Source organism: Hipposideros armiger, unplaced genomic scaffold (assembly GCF_001890085.2).
Source record: "Hipposideros armiger isolate ML-2016 unplaced genomic scaffold, ASM189008v1 scaffold_126, whole genome shotgun sequence".
NCBI lineage: Eukaryota > Metazoa > Chordata > Mammalia > Chiroptera > Hipposideridae > Hipposideros > Hipposideros armiger.
This window is the reverse complement of record NW_017731476.1, coordinates 3,699,376-3,709,284: the sequence shown is the minus strand read 5'-3', so window position 1 is coordinate 3,709,284 and position 9,909 is coordinate 3,699,376. Positions and strand designations below refer to the sequence as shown.

At 57.6% G+C, this 9,909-nt stretch overlaps 1 protein-coding gene across 1 annotated transcript in view; it reads right to left on the bottom strand.

Annotated features, from left to right (window-relative positions):
* Positions 1 to 5,611: 5,611 nt before the first annotated feature.
* Positions 5,612 to 9,909, bottom strand: part of TEDC2 (tubulin epsilon and delta complex 2) — a 4,569-nt gene continuing 271 nt past the window's right edge. Inside the window, exons 2-10 of the mRNA XM_019648455.1 lie at positions 9,819 to 9,904; positions 9,507 to 9,577; positions 9,021 to 9,387; positions 8,497 to 8,550; positions 7,786 to 7,879; positions 7,524 to 7,635; positions 7,332 to 7,433; positions 6,491 to 6,681; positions 5,612 to 6,153 (exon numbers count right to left, since the gene is read on the bottom strand). Of these exons, the coding sequence (XP_019504000.1) occupies positions 6,022 to 6,153; positions 6,491 to 6,681; positions 7,332 to 7,433; positions 7,524 to 7,635; positions 7,786 to 7,879; positions 8,497 to 8,550; positions 9,021 to 9,387; positions 9,507 to 9,577; positions 9,819 to 9,904 (1,209 nt within the window). The 3' untranslated portion in view covers positions 5,612 to 6,021. The remainder of the gene's footprint in view (positions 6,154 to 6,490; positions 6,682 to 7,331; positions 7,434 to 7,523; positions 7,636 to 7,785; positions 7,880 to 8,496; positions 8,551 to 9,020; positions 9,388 to 9,506; positions 9,578 to 9,818; positions 9,905 to 9,909) is intronic.

The following is a 9,909-nucleotide window of genomic DNA, read 5'->3' as shown; positions in this document are numbered from 1 at the left end:
GGCGGGAGGGGTCTGGAGGGGGCGGCTCAGCCACGCAGCCCGTGGGGGACCACCCAGCAGGGTCCCCGGCCCGCAGCCAGGCCTTGACTACTCCTGGGGCTGTGCCACGTTCTGGGCGGGGGTCTGGCGGCCTCCTCCCTCAGGTCCATCAGGCAGGCGAGCCCTGGGTCTGAAGGCTGGAGCCCGGATGCTCCCTGATGTCCGTACAGGGCATATTCAGGAATGGGGAGCCACAACCGTGTTGGTGGTTGTAGGGTGTCCCCAAGGCAGCCATCTGCTCTAGTAAAAAGAACCCAGGATTGGGATCAGGTCTGATTTTGAATCCAAGCTGCTCCAATTTCCAGCCATGTGGTTCAGGTACTTAACCTGCCTAAGCCTCAGTTTCCTCTTTGGTCACATGCCTGTTATTCAACCTTGTGGAACTGTGGGGGGAAGGGGGAGGGGGGAAATTGATGAGCAGACTTGAGTCCCTTCTGCCTTATGTTCAGGAAGTGCTGCACCCCTGGAACTGGCCTGAGCTCACCTAAGGGATGAAACTGGTACCCCCAAGTACTTGTCCCAGGGTCTCTGAGTGTCTAGTTGCAGCACTATGATGGACCCAGCCCTCCAAGCTGGCGCAGAGAAAGTGGAAGCTGTGAGTGTGTATGTTGGGGAGCACAGTACACTAGGTGGCAGGGACCATTGGGCTTCAGGGGCTTGGTCACCTGTGAAGAGGTAGGGAGTGGGGGTTGATCCATGGGGATGGCCTGGTGACAGACTGCTCAGTGTCAGAACCTCAGCCTGATCCACACACCAGCAGGTTTGAGCAGGGAAACAGAGACACAAGCCCAGCTGGGTAGCCTGAATACTTGCTGGAGATGGGCAGCTGCAGCTGAAAGTGGCCCCAGCCAAGAGGGGCCAGGAATCACTCTGGACAGAGACCCTTTCCCAACCACCTTGAGGCCCTTGATGGGAGGCAGGCAAGCATCCCAGCAAGGGTTGACCTCATGCAAAGGGAGCAGGGTACACGGGAACATGTCCCACCTGGGACAGCTTTGAGGCCTGAAGTTTCAGCAAGGAAGGCTTACTCCAAACCAGGCCCATGCCACGTGTGTGTATATCTGTGTAAGTGGAGCTGCCACTCTCTGCTGCGTCTGAGATGCTGCAAGGATCCACAAGAAGATAGTGACCAGAAGGGCCTTGAAGAGGGTGGTTGGAAAGGTGCAGAGAAAAGCAGCAGAATCCTTGTGCTGTTTAGGAGAGGAGGGGCAGGACACTGAAACCTCCCAGGGGAAACTGAAGGAGAAGAGGGAGCAGGAGGGCTTGACCTTGGAGAAGCAGGAAGACAGGGTGAGGGGTCACTTGGAATAACGCACATCCTCTGGTCAGCCCTTTCCTAGGCCTGATTGGCACAAATGCAGGTGTGTGTGTGGGTTGGGTGGGGGGGTACTGATGAGATGCTGGGAGACTTTGGGAGGACTGAGTCAGGAGGGCCACAGGGGCTGTTGGCCTCTCCCTTCACCTCTGGCAGCAGCAGGAAGGCTGTGGGTCCCCCCACCACACACACACACACACACAGAGCAGGTGCCACAGGCCGGTCCTTCAACTTCCCAATAAAGAAAAAGTGCCCCTTACAACAAACAGCTGTGCACCGTGCATGAATGAGGGTGCTGGCGGGGCACACACTCTGCTCCGGGATGGGTCAAGTTCAGAAACAGCACCTTCCCAACCACCCTCTTTAAGGCCTTTCTGATTACAGCCTATCAAACACTACCTGGGATGGGAAGAATCCTGATGGGAGAGTGGATGCTGTGATAGATCCTTCTGGAACCATTAGAAGCAAGGAGGTGACCAGCTGGACACAGTGTGGAAAAATGCCTAGGCCCAACACAGGGGTTCCACAGGGCCTGAGACAAGCCTCCAAAGAAACCCTGGCTGTCAGGACTTCAGGACTTTTGCCAGTAGGGAGGAAGCAGGGAGCATGGGGAGCAGCCTCTCTCCCCTGTCGGCCTGGAGGCTTTGTCTGCAGCCCAGCCTCTTTGTAAGTTGGGGCTAGGGTCTGCAGAACATCTGGTGGCTTCTGGTGTGGGTGGAAGGAGGCCCCTGGGGCTCAGCCTGCTGCCGGGTGTTCATGGGGGTCAGCCTTGGGCCTGTGGGTTGTACCACCAGCTCCCCAGGGAGGAGGCTGCAGGCAGGCTGCCTGGCCTCTTCCCTGGAGTGGCCTTCTATACACATTCTCTTCTGGCCCGCAGGGCAGCCCTGGCAGATGGTGTGATGGGAGTTAGGGGGGGCCTTCCACATAGCCCCCAGCCCAGGCTCATTGCCCTAAGTGGGCTTGGCCACCTGTCCCCAGCCCCTGACTGGGGCCTCTCACACCTCCCACCTCTTGGATGGCCCTGCCCCCTCCTGGTACCTTAGAAGAGGCTCCACCTCCCTGCCCCCATCTATAACTACTCAGGCCCCTGCACGGTTTCCCACCCCTACCCCCCACTCTGGTGTATAGCTGCTGGCTTGGAAGCCTGCGGAGTCCCTATCTGGGGAAGGGACTCAGGGGGTCTAACAGTTGGAGGTTTCAGGAGGCTGGGGTCTTTCCCTTAAAAGGCTGACTGATCAAACACTCCCGGCGTAATCCAGGACCTACTGTCCCCGCAAGACACTTTCAAGCCACCACTCGTTCACCTATCGCACAAACATTTATTTATTGAGCGCCTATTATGCTTCGAGGAGCTTCCAATCCAATGGGGAAAACAGACGGCTGGGGGACAGGGGCACAGCACGCTGCTCCTCGCTCCGAGAAGGGTGCCCACGCGAAGTCCACGGCTCGCCGCCGCCATGCACACCCAGAAGGCCCCCATGCCATGCAGACTCCTGCCCGCCCCGAGCTCAGCCAGGCCCGCTCTGCGGTCTTGACCAGCTCTGTGAGCCAAGCGAAACGCTGAAAAGCAACATTGGGCGGAAGAGGGGTGCGAGAAGGGGAGAGCCTATCGGAGGAGGGGAGAGAAATAGTCTCGTAGACCCCTCCTCCGCCCGGGGCCTCCCAAGGGTTCGGAAAGGAACGGTTTGGGGAGGGGGGCTTCCGCGACGTGTGCGCACTGAGCCCGCCGGCCGGCCGGGCGAGGTCCAGAGGAAGGAGGAGCCCGATTTGCTGCGACATCGTTGGGGAAAGGGCCCTGGCGCCCACCCCCCCCACGCCCGGCCCATCGCCACCGTCGCTACCGCTACCGAGCGGGCCAGCACAGGAACGTGGCGGCAAGGAGCCCGAGGCCCGCGTCGAACGCGGCCAGCGATGCGCTCCGGAACAGGTCCAGGCGTGGTCTGCGCAGCGAAAAGTTGATGGCTGGGGCGGTGGCGCCCGCCAAGGCCACAGTGCTGAGGGGCATGACGCAGCACGACTACCAGCCCCTCACGCCGCCAGAGCCAAGAGCATCGCGCATATGGCTCAGGGCTTCGCGGGCGGGGACTTGGGTTGATGTGGGCGCCGGTGCAGAACACACACACACACACACACACACACACTCACTCTCTCTCTCTCTCTCTCTCTCTCACTCACTCTCCTGTGTCGTCAGAGCAGATTGGCTGGGGGTGCTGTGGAAGGGAGGAGTTGGCTGTAGAATGGGGTGGGCAGGCGCTAATGTGGAAGGGATCTCCCTCTCCTGCTCTGAGCGCCTTGTGTTGGGGTCTACCCAGACCACCCGGCTCATGCTATCCCTGCCCAAGAAGGCCCAGACCCCCAGCGACTCGTGGGACACCACCAGTGCCTAGGACTGGCCTGGAATAGGTGGGTCTTTTGGCACCCATCTGGGCCTGACTAGGGATCCAACTGGACAGCACCCTTGCCCTTGTGAGGCAAAGGTGCAGTAGGGAAGGTGCACAATAAACCAAGTGAATCAGTGGATGAAATAATTCTGGTGGCCACCTGCTATGGAAATTTGGGGTGGCCGGTAACAGAGTGGTGGTGAGATTCACCCTGAGTATTAGGGGTTCCTCAATATCTGAGAGCACCTGGGCAGAAAGAAGCTCTGGAGGCAGCAGCAATGCAGCAGCCAGGCGCTGGGGTGTGTGTGTGGGAGGGTATCTGTCCCCTCTGCAATTCCTGTCCTAGGCAGTGGACAAAGCTGTTGCACTCCCTGAAGGCCCCTCACTGTGATGAGGTCCCTGGTTTTTCCTTTTCTATTTTGCCATCTGGTCCCCAGCAGTCCTCAAGACCCAGGATTCCATGTCCAAGGTTTCTAGCCTGCTGGACTGTGGGGCCCTTTACAGGTAGGGCCTCCTGTAGGGAACCTGGAGTCACCCTGATGCTGTTTCAATATCACCTAGTTCATCCCTCATACCTGAGACACTTCCTCTGGCTCTCAGAAGACCTGGCCTCCAGGAGTTACCTGCCTCCTGGGCCTAGGTCCCTCAGGGCAGAGGCTTGTGTTATTCCGTCTTGTAGTCACTGTCTACACTAAGGGTCAGTGCGCCAGCTCTGAGCATTGTGCTCGGTCCTTGTAGATGTTCAGTAAAAGTTCATTTAAAGAATGCCAGGGGCAGCCAGTTAGCTCAGTTGGTAAGAGCACGAGCTCTGAACAGCACGGCTGGTGTTCGATTCCCACATGGGCCAGTAAGCTGTGCCCTCTACAGCTAAGATTGTGAACAACGGCTCAACCTGGAGCTGGGTTGCCGTGAGTGGCCGGCAGATGGCGTGAGCTGCAGTGAGCTACTGTGAGCCAAGGTCAGTAGCAAGTGTGAGTGGCCAGCAGTCAGTGTGAGTGGCCGGCAGCCAGCATGAGTGACTGGCAGCTGGCGAGAGCTGCCATAAACCTCTGTGAGTGGCTTTCCAATGGCTGGTGACTGACTGCCTCAGCCGGGAAGAGCACAATAATCATAATACCAACATGGGCCAGTGAAGCAGCATCTTCCACAACTAGACTGAGAACAATGAACGGCTCGGAGGTGGGGGTGGGGGGGGAAAAAAAAAAGAGTGCCACAGCCTCCTAGGCCTCACCAGGGCCCAGCGCTGTGAAGCATCTCTCATCATCTTATTCACCTTTACCCTAGCCCCAAGGCTAAGAACCACTAACTACCACCAGTAATGACAGTGGGGTCAACACTGGGAAGTGAGGCTCAGAGTCCTTAGAATTTTGCTGAAGTCCCATAGCAGCAGACAAGTCAGTATAAACCCAAATCTGTGACTGTTGTAAACCCAGAAGCCATGACCTTAACATCTACACCTTCCTGTCTTCTAAAGCAATGATTCCTTCAACAGCGCAGGTAGGAGCCTCAGAAGAAGTGATAGGGACGTAGGTGAGGGGTGATGGATAAAGGGCCTGTTCTCTGCTGGGGGGGCCCAAACCAGCAACACCAACGGCCAAGGAAGAGGTGGGGACACAGTGCCAGCATACTCTGATTGAGGCCTGAGGCTTTTGTGTCTTTCAATGAGCCTAGTAAAGATCTAGGCACCTAGATGGGGGTGGGGGTGAGGGCTAAGTTGAGCCAATGCTGAAGGTGAGTCCCCCGTGCAGCCCACCTTGAGTGGCCTTGACCCCTTCCTACAGTACAGACGGGATATGTGTGTTCTTGGTAAATACATGATATACTCTTGGTAGGCAAAAATCCAAAACAAAACAAACACCACCAAATCCCACCTTGGTATGATTTAAATACATATACTTTCTAAAGTAGTTTTAATGTCACACAGTGGCTTTTAAGTCTGAAGTGGGAGAAAATACAAGTAGCTAAGAAAGGCCCCTCACAGGCCCCTGGTCTCCTCAAGCTGTGGAAGGCCGAGCCAAGCCCTGACGAGGTTTAACGCATGTGAGAAGGACCCGAGTCCCTCAGGAAAGCCAGGAGGCTGTCCCTGCCCCACCCAGGAAACCGGGTTTCCCAGGGTAGTACAGGCATCTTGGCCCAGGCCCACCAAACCTGTGAAAATCCCCTCAATCCCTGTTCACTTAACTTCGACCAGAGAAGGGGTGCTCTCCCCAACAGTCTTGGGATCGGAACCAGCTTGCCCTCTCCAGGGTCCTGAGGTCTGGGAGTGGGGCTGGCTGCAGGAAGGACTCAGTCAGCAGGTTCATCTCGCAGGATGGTGAGAAAGCGCTCCCCTCCCTCGCAGAGCAGGCTGTGTACAGCCCGGCACAACCCCAGTGGTTCCTGTGTGCTCACCAGGGGGAGGAGTTCAGCCATCAGGACCTGGAGGGATGTACAAGGCCAAGGTTGAACGGGGCAGTTATCCCAGGGCCTCCACTGGTGGAACCAGGGAGTGTGGCAATTCTAAGGCAGGCTTGGAGGCACCATGCTCCAGCCTGTTCCTCCTCCAAAAGCTCCCAGCTCTCTCCTGCTGCCTCTGGGCCTGGCCAGTGCTGGCAACTGCCCAAGCCTAGAGGCTCCCATCATCCTGGAGGGTCCTCTGGGGAGGAGCGCAGACAGGCTCTTGAGCCTTCATGAGGTTCCAGACCTTGAGTCTTCCCACAGCCCACACTCCCCTGGCACTCAGTCATCTACTCCCCACCCCCTACTTTGGAAATACCTTTTCCAGGTGGATCTGCTGGTTCAGCATGCCCACTCGAAGCCTGAGGGCTGCCAGGGTCTGCAGCTCCTGGGTGCTGGAGTAGAGAAGCAGCTGGGGGCTCCAGATGGGGTCTGCTCCTCCTCCACAGGCCAATGAGGTTCTGGGGAGTCTCCTCTCAGGCCACAGCTCCAGCTGCTGTTCCACCACCACTGAGAGGACAGGGGGATATGGCCTCATGGAGTGGCAGCCCGGCACCTCCTCCCCGCTTTCCTCTAAGGTGGTACAAAGTCTCCCTTTGCCTCCTGGATGAAGCCCTATTGCCCACAAACAACCATCTCTTGCAAGGACAGGTGAGTCATCTGCCAATACCGCTCTGATTCTCACAGGCCACCTTTTCTTTCTTTTTTTTTTAATGAAATTTTATTGGGGAACAGTGTGTTTTTCCAGGACCCATCAGCTCCAAGTCAAGTAGTTGTCTTCAATCTAGTTATGGAGGGCGCAGGTCCTTGGCCCATGTGGGAATTGAACCGGCAACCCCGCTGTTATGAGCTTAAGCTCTAACCACCTGAGCTAACCAGCCGCCCCTCACAGGCCACCTTTTCAATGAATGGATAACTACGCAAACTACTTAAGAGTGGTAGGGCTCTGTATGTCTGGAGAGGGAATGGGGTGGGGGAGCTGTCCCGACTTGTCCCACAGGACAACTGGGAACTCAGAATGCAATGGGATGATGTAGGGAAGGGCCTGCCTGTCTCTGCTCCTGGGCTGCTGTTCAAATCCCAACGCTACCCTGTGGTTAGAGGACCTTGACTCCCCACCAGAATTCAGCACAGGTGGGGGTGGGGGGTGGGGGTCTCACCTGCTCGAAGCTCCTGCAGCCTCTGGAGACACTGCCCCACAATGGCCTGCAGCCCCTCGAGGGTGAGCAGGCAGCGGTACTCCTGCATGCAGTCCGTGATGTCTACAAAAGAGTGAGGGAGGGCAGGCTGGGTCCATGCCATCCTGCAGTCCTTCCCACCCCAACCTGAAACCTGTATCAGGGCCCACTGACCTGCTGCGAGCTCTGCCTCCATTCGCTGTCTCAGCAGTGAGCAGCCCTTCCACAGTCTCCCCACCTCTGCCTCCACCTCTACAGCACTGAGCCTGGAGCTGGGGCAGCCTGACTGGACATGGGTCAAGGAAACTCCACTGTGATCAGGCCCCTTCTCTCCCCCAAGGATGGCGTTTGGGCCTTCCTGGAGTTGCTTCTCTAACTCACCAGGTTCAGAGCCAGGTACCACCATTCCCCACTACAGCAAGCTCAGCAAGGATACGGTTGTCTGCATTTTCTGGAGGAATTGGGTTTTGGAGGCCGTAGCGGCATCGATGGAGTCACTGGTCTGTACAGCGCTGAGCTGGGCCCACAGGCTAGGATACACACATGGGCACCCCAGGAACCAGAGAGGGATCATTATTCCAGCCAGCTGGGCTGGACCTTGGGAAATAGGCAAGGGCCCCAGCCTGGGGTGTGTGGCTCTGCTGAGTGCCAGGAGGGGCCTTGGGAGACCTTGGGGAACTGAGAGGACGCTATCCAGAGAGCTGACCCACTCTGGGGAACACTAGGAAAGAATTTGAGGAAGAAAGGGAGAGGACCAGGCAGTGACTGGTAACTGTGATGGCTGGTAAGAGCTTTGGGTGCTGGCTCTGTACCAGGCACAGTGCAAATACCTCTACTAAGCTAGTACTATTACCTCCACATGGAAGACATTGGGATTCAAAGACACCAAGTGCTTTGCCCAAAGTCTTACAGGTTGTAAGCTGAGCTGGGGGCCTCAAAGCCCACTGGGTCTAAGGTGACTATTGCAGTCTTAGCTGAGCAGACTCTCTTAATGTAGAGTTTCTCCATCCAGCATAGAAAGCAGAGGAAACTGCTGGAAAAGTCTTACCAACATGGGGCCGAGCTGGTGCGAAGCCTTGGCCTCCCTGTTCTCCACACTCCCCTCGACTCCCCTCTGTCCCCACCCAGCCAAAAGGCTCAGACTCACCGGGAATTCTGGGAAGCCGCCTTCCGGAATGCCATGGGCAGCCGCAGCAGGGTCCTGTCAGGGAAGCCGGTGCTCAGAGCAGCATCGCCTCATTCTGGGGCTACAGACCCCGCTCCCTGCTCAGAGGCCAATCAGGAGTGAGGCTCCCCCCTCCACCCTCCAGAGAGAGCTTCCAAAGTGACCATAGGAGCCAGCCCAGTCCAGGTATGCCCTGGCAGAGAGAAGAGAGGGTACTATGAGTAAAGACCATTTGGAGCCCCCAGGCTCGGTGGATAAGAGAATAGGGCACTGGACAGCCGGAGAGGAGAGTAGGACAGGTTCTAGCTCTTTAAACCTGGCACCTTCACAGGCAGCTATTCCATTCTGTCAGATTCAGGGCATGGGTCTCATGGAGTGGCACCCCAGAACCCATATTCGGCTCAACGCTCTGCCTTCCCTGTCACCACAAATCCCAGAATCCAGCTGCTGGCCAGGGTCTGATCAGGTAGACAGTGGTTCCTCCAGTGAGCTTTAGAGAAACCTACCCCTTCTCCTTGAGTGTGAAAGCTTCTGGGGCCCGAGGCACTGCCAATGGAGCCATTTGTTGGTCCCTGAGGCCTGGTCCAGGCTTGGCAGCTCGGGCTCCTCTCCCCATACAGGTCCGATCCTCCACTGACGGGGGTCTGCGCTCAGGGGGGCCCTTGGCAGGCACCGTGGTCTGGCAGATGCCCCTGGAGGGTTTTGTTTCTGAGGCCCGGGATGGGGCAGAGGCTGTGTTAGCAGAAGTGGCAACGGACCCAGCCTTGTCTCTTTCTCCAGCCTTTGAGATGCCTTTTCGCACTCGTACAGCTTTCTCCAGTGCCTTGGTCAGAAGCTCCAGCTCCCTGAGGTCTTGGGGGCTGGGTGTGCAAACTGCGAAAGTAGAGACATGTAGTGGTCTTTCACCGCTGTCCCCCAGGAGGGGTTCCTCACTGCTGCATGCCAGAAGACATGCCAGGGGCAGCACCTGTAGGTAGGTGGCTGAGGTTTACCTGGAGAGGGGGCCTCTTCATTGGTTTCTGGCCCTGGGGTTGGCTCTGGAACTGGAGTTTCATCTGGTTCCCTGCGAAGACACAGGGCAGCTTTAGTACAGCCAGGAGGCAGGGCCCGGACCCAACAGACCTTCACGGGGCCGCCTGGCCTCGTAGCAAATCCCCCGCCTAACAGCCTGCAGGGAAAAGGGAAGCACCGAAAACCGGCAACTCGGAAGTGGGCGCTGGGCCTGGCCTCCAAGCCTGGGAACTGTGACAGGGGTTCTGAAGGCCCGAGAGAGGCCTGGCCGGGTGATTCCTGAGTTCGCGTACCAGGCCTGCAGCAGCCGCCGGGAGACGCGCATGCTCCGCTCCAGCTGCCGCTGTCGCTCGGCGCAGTAGTCCAGGGCGTCCTGCAGCTCGG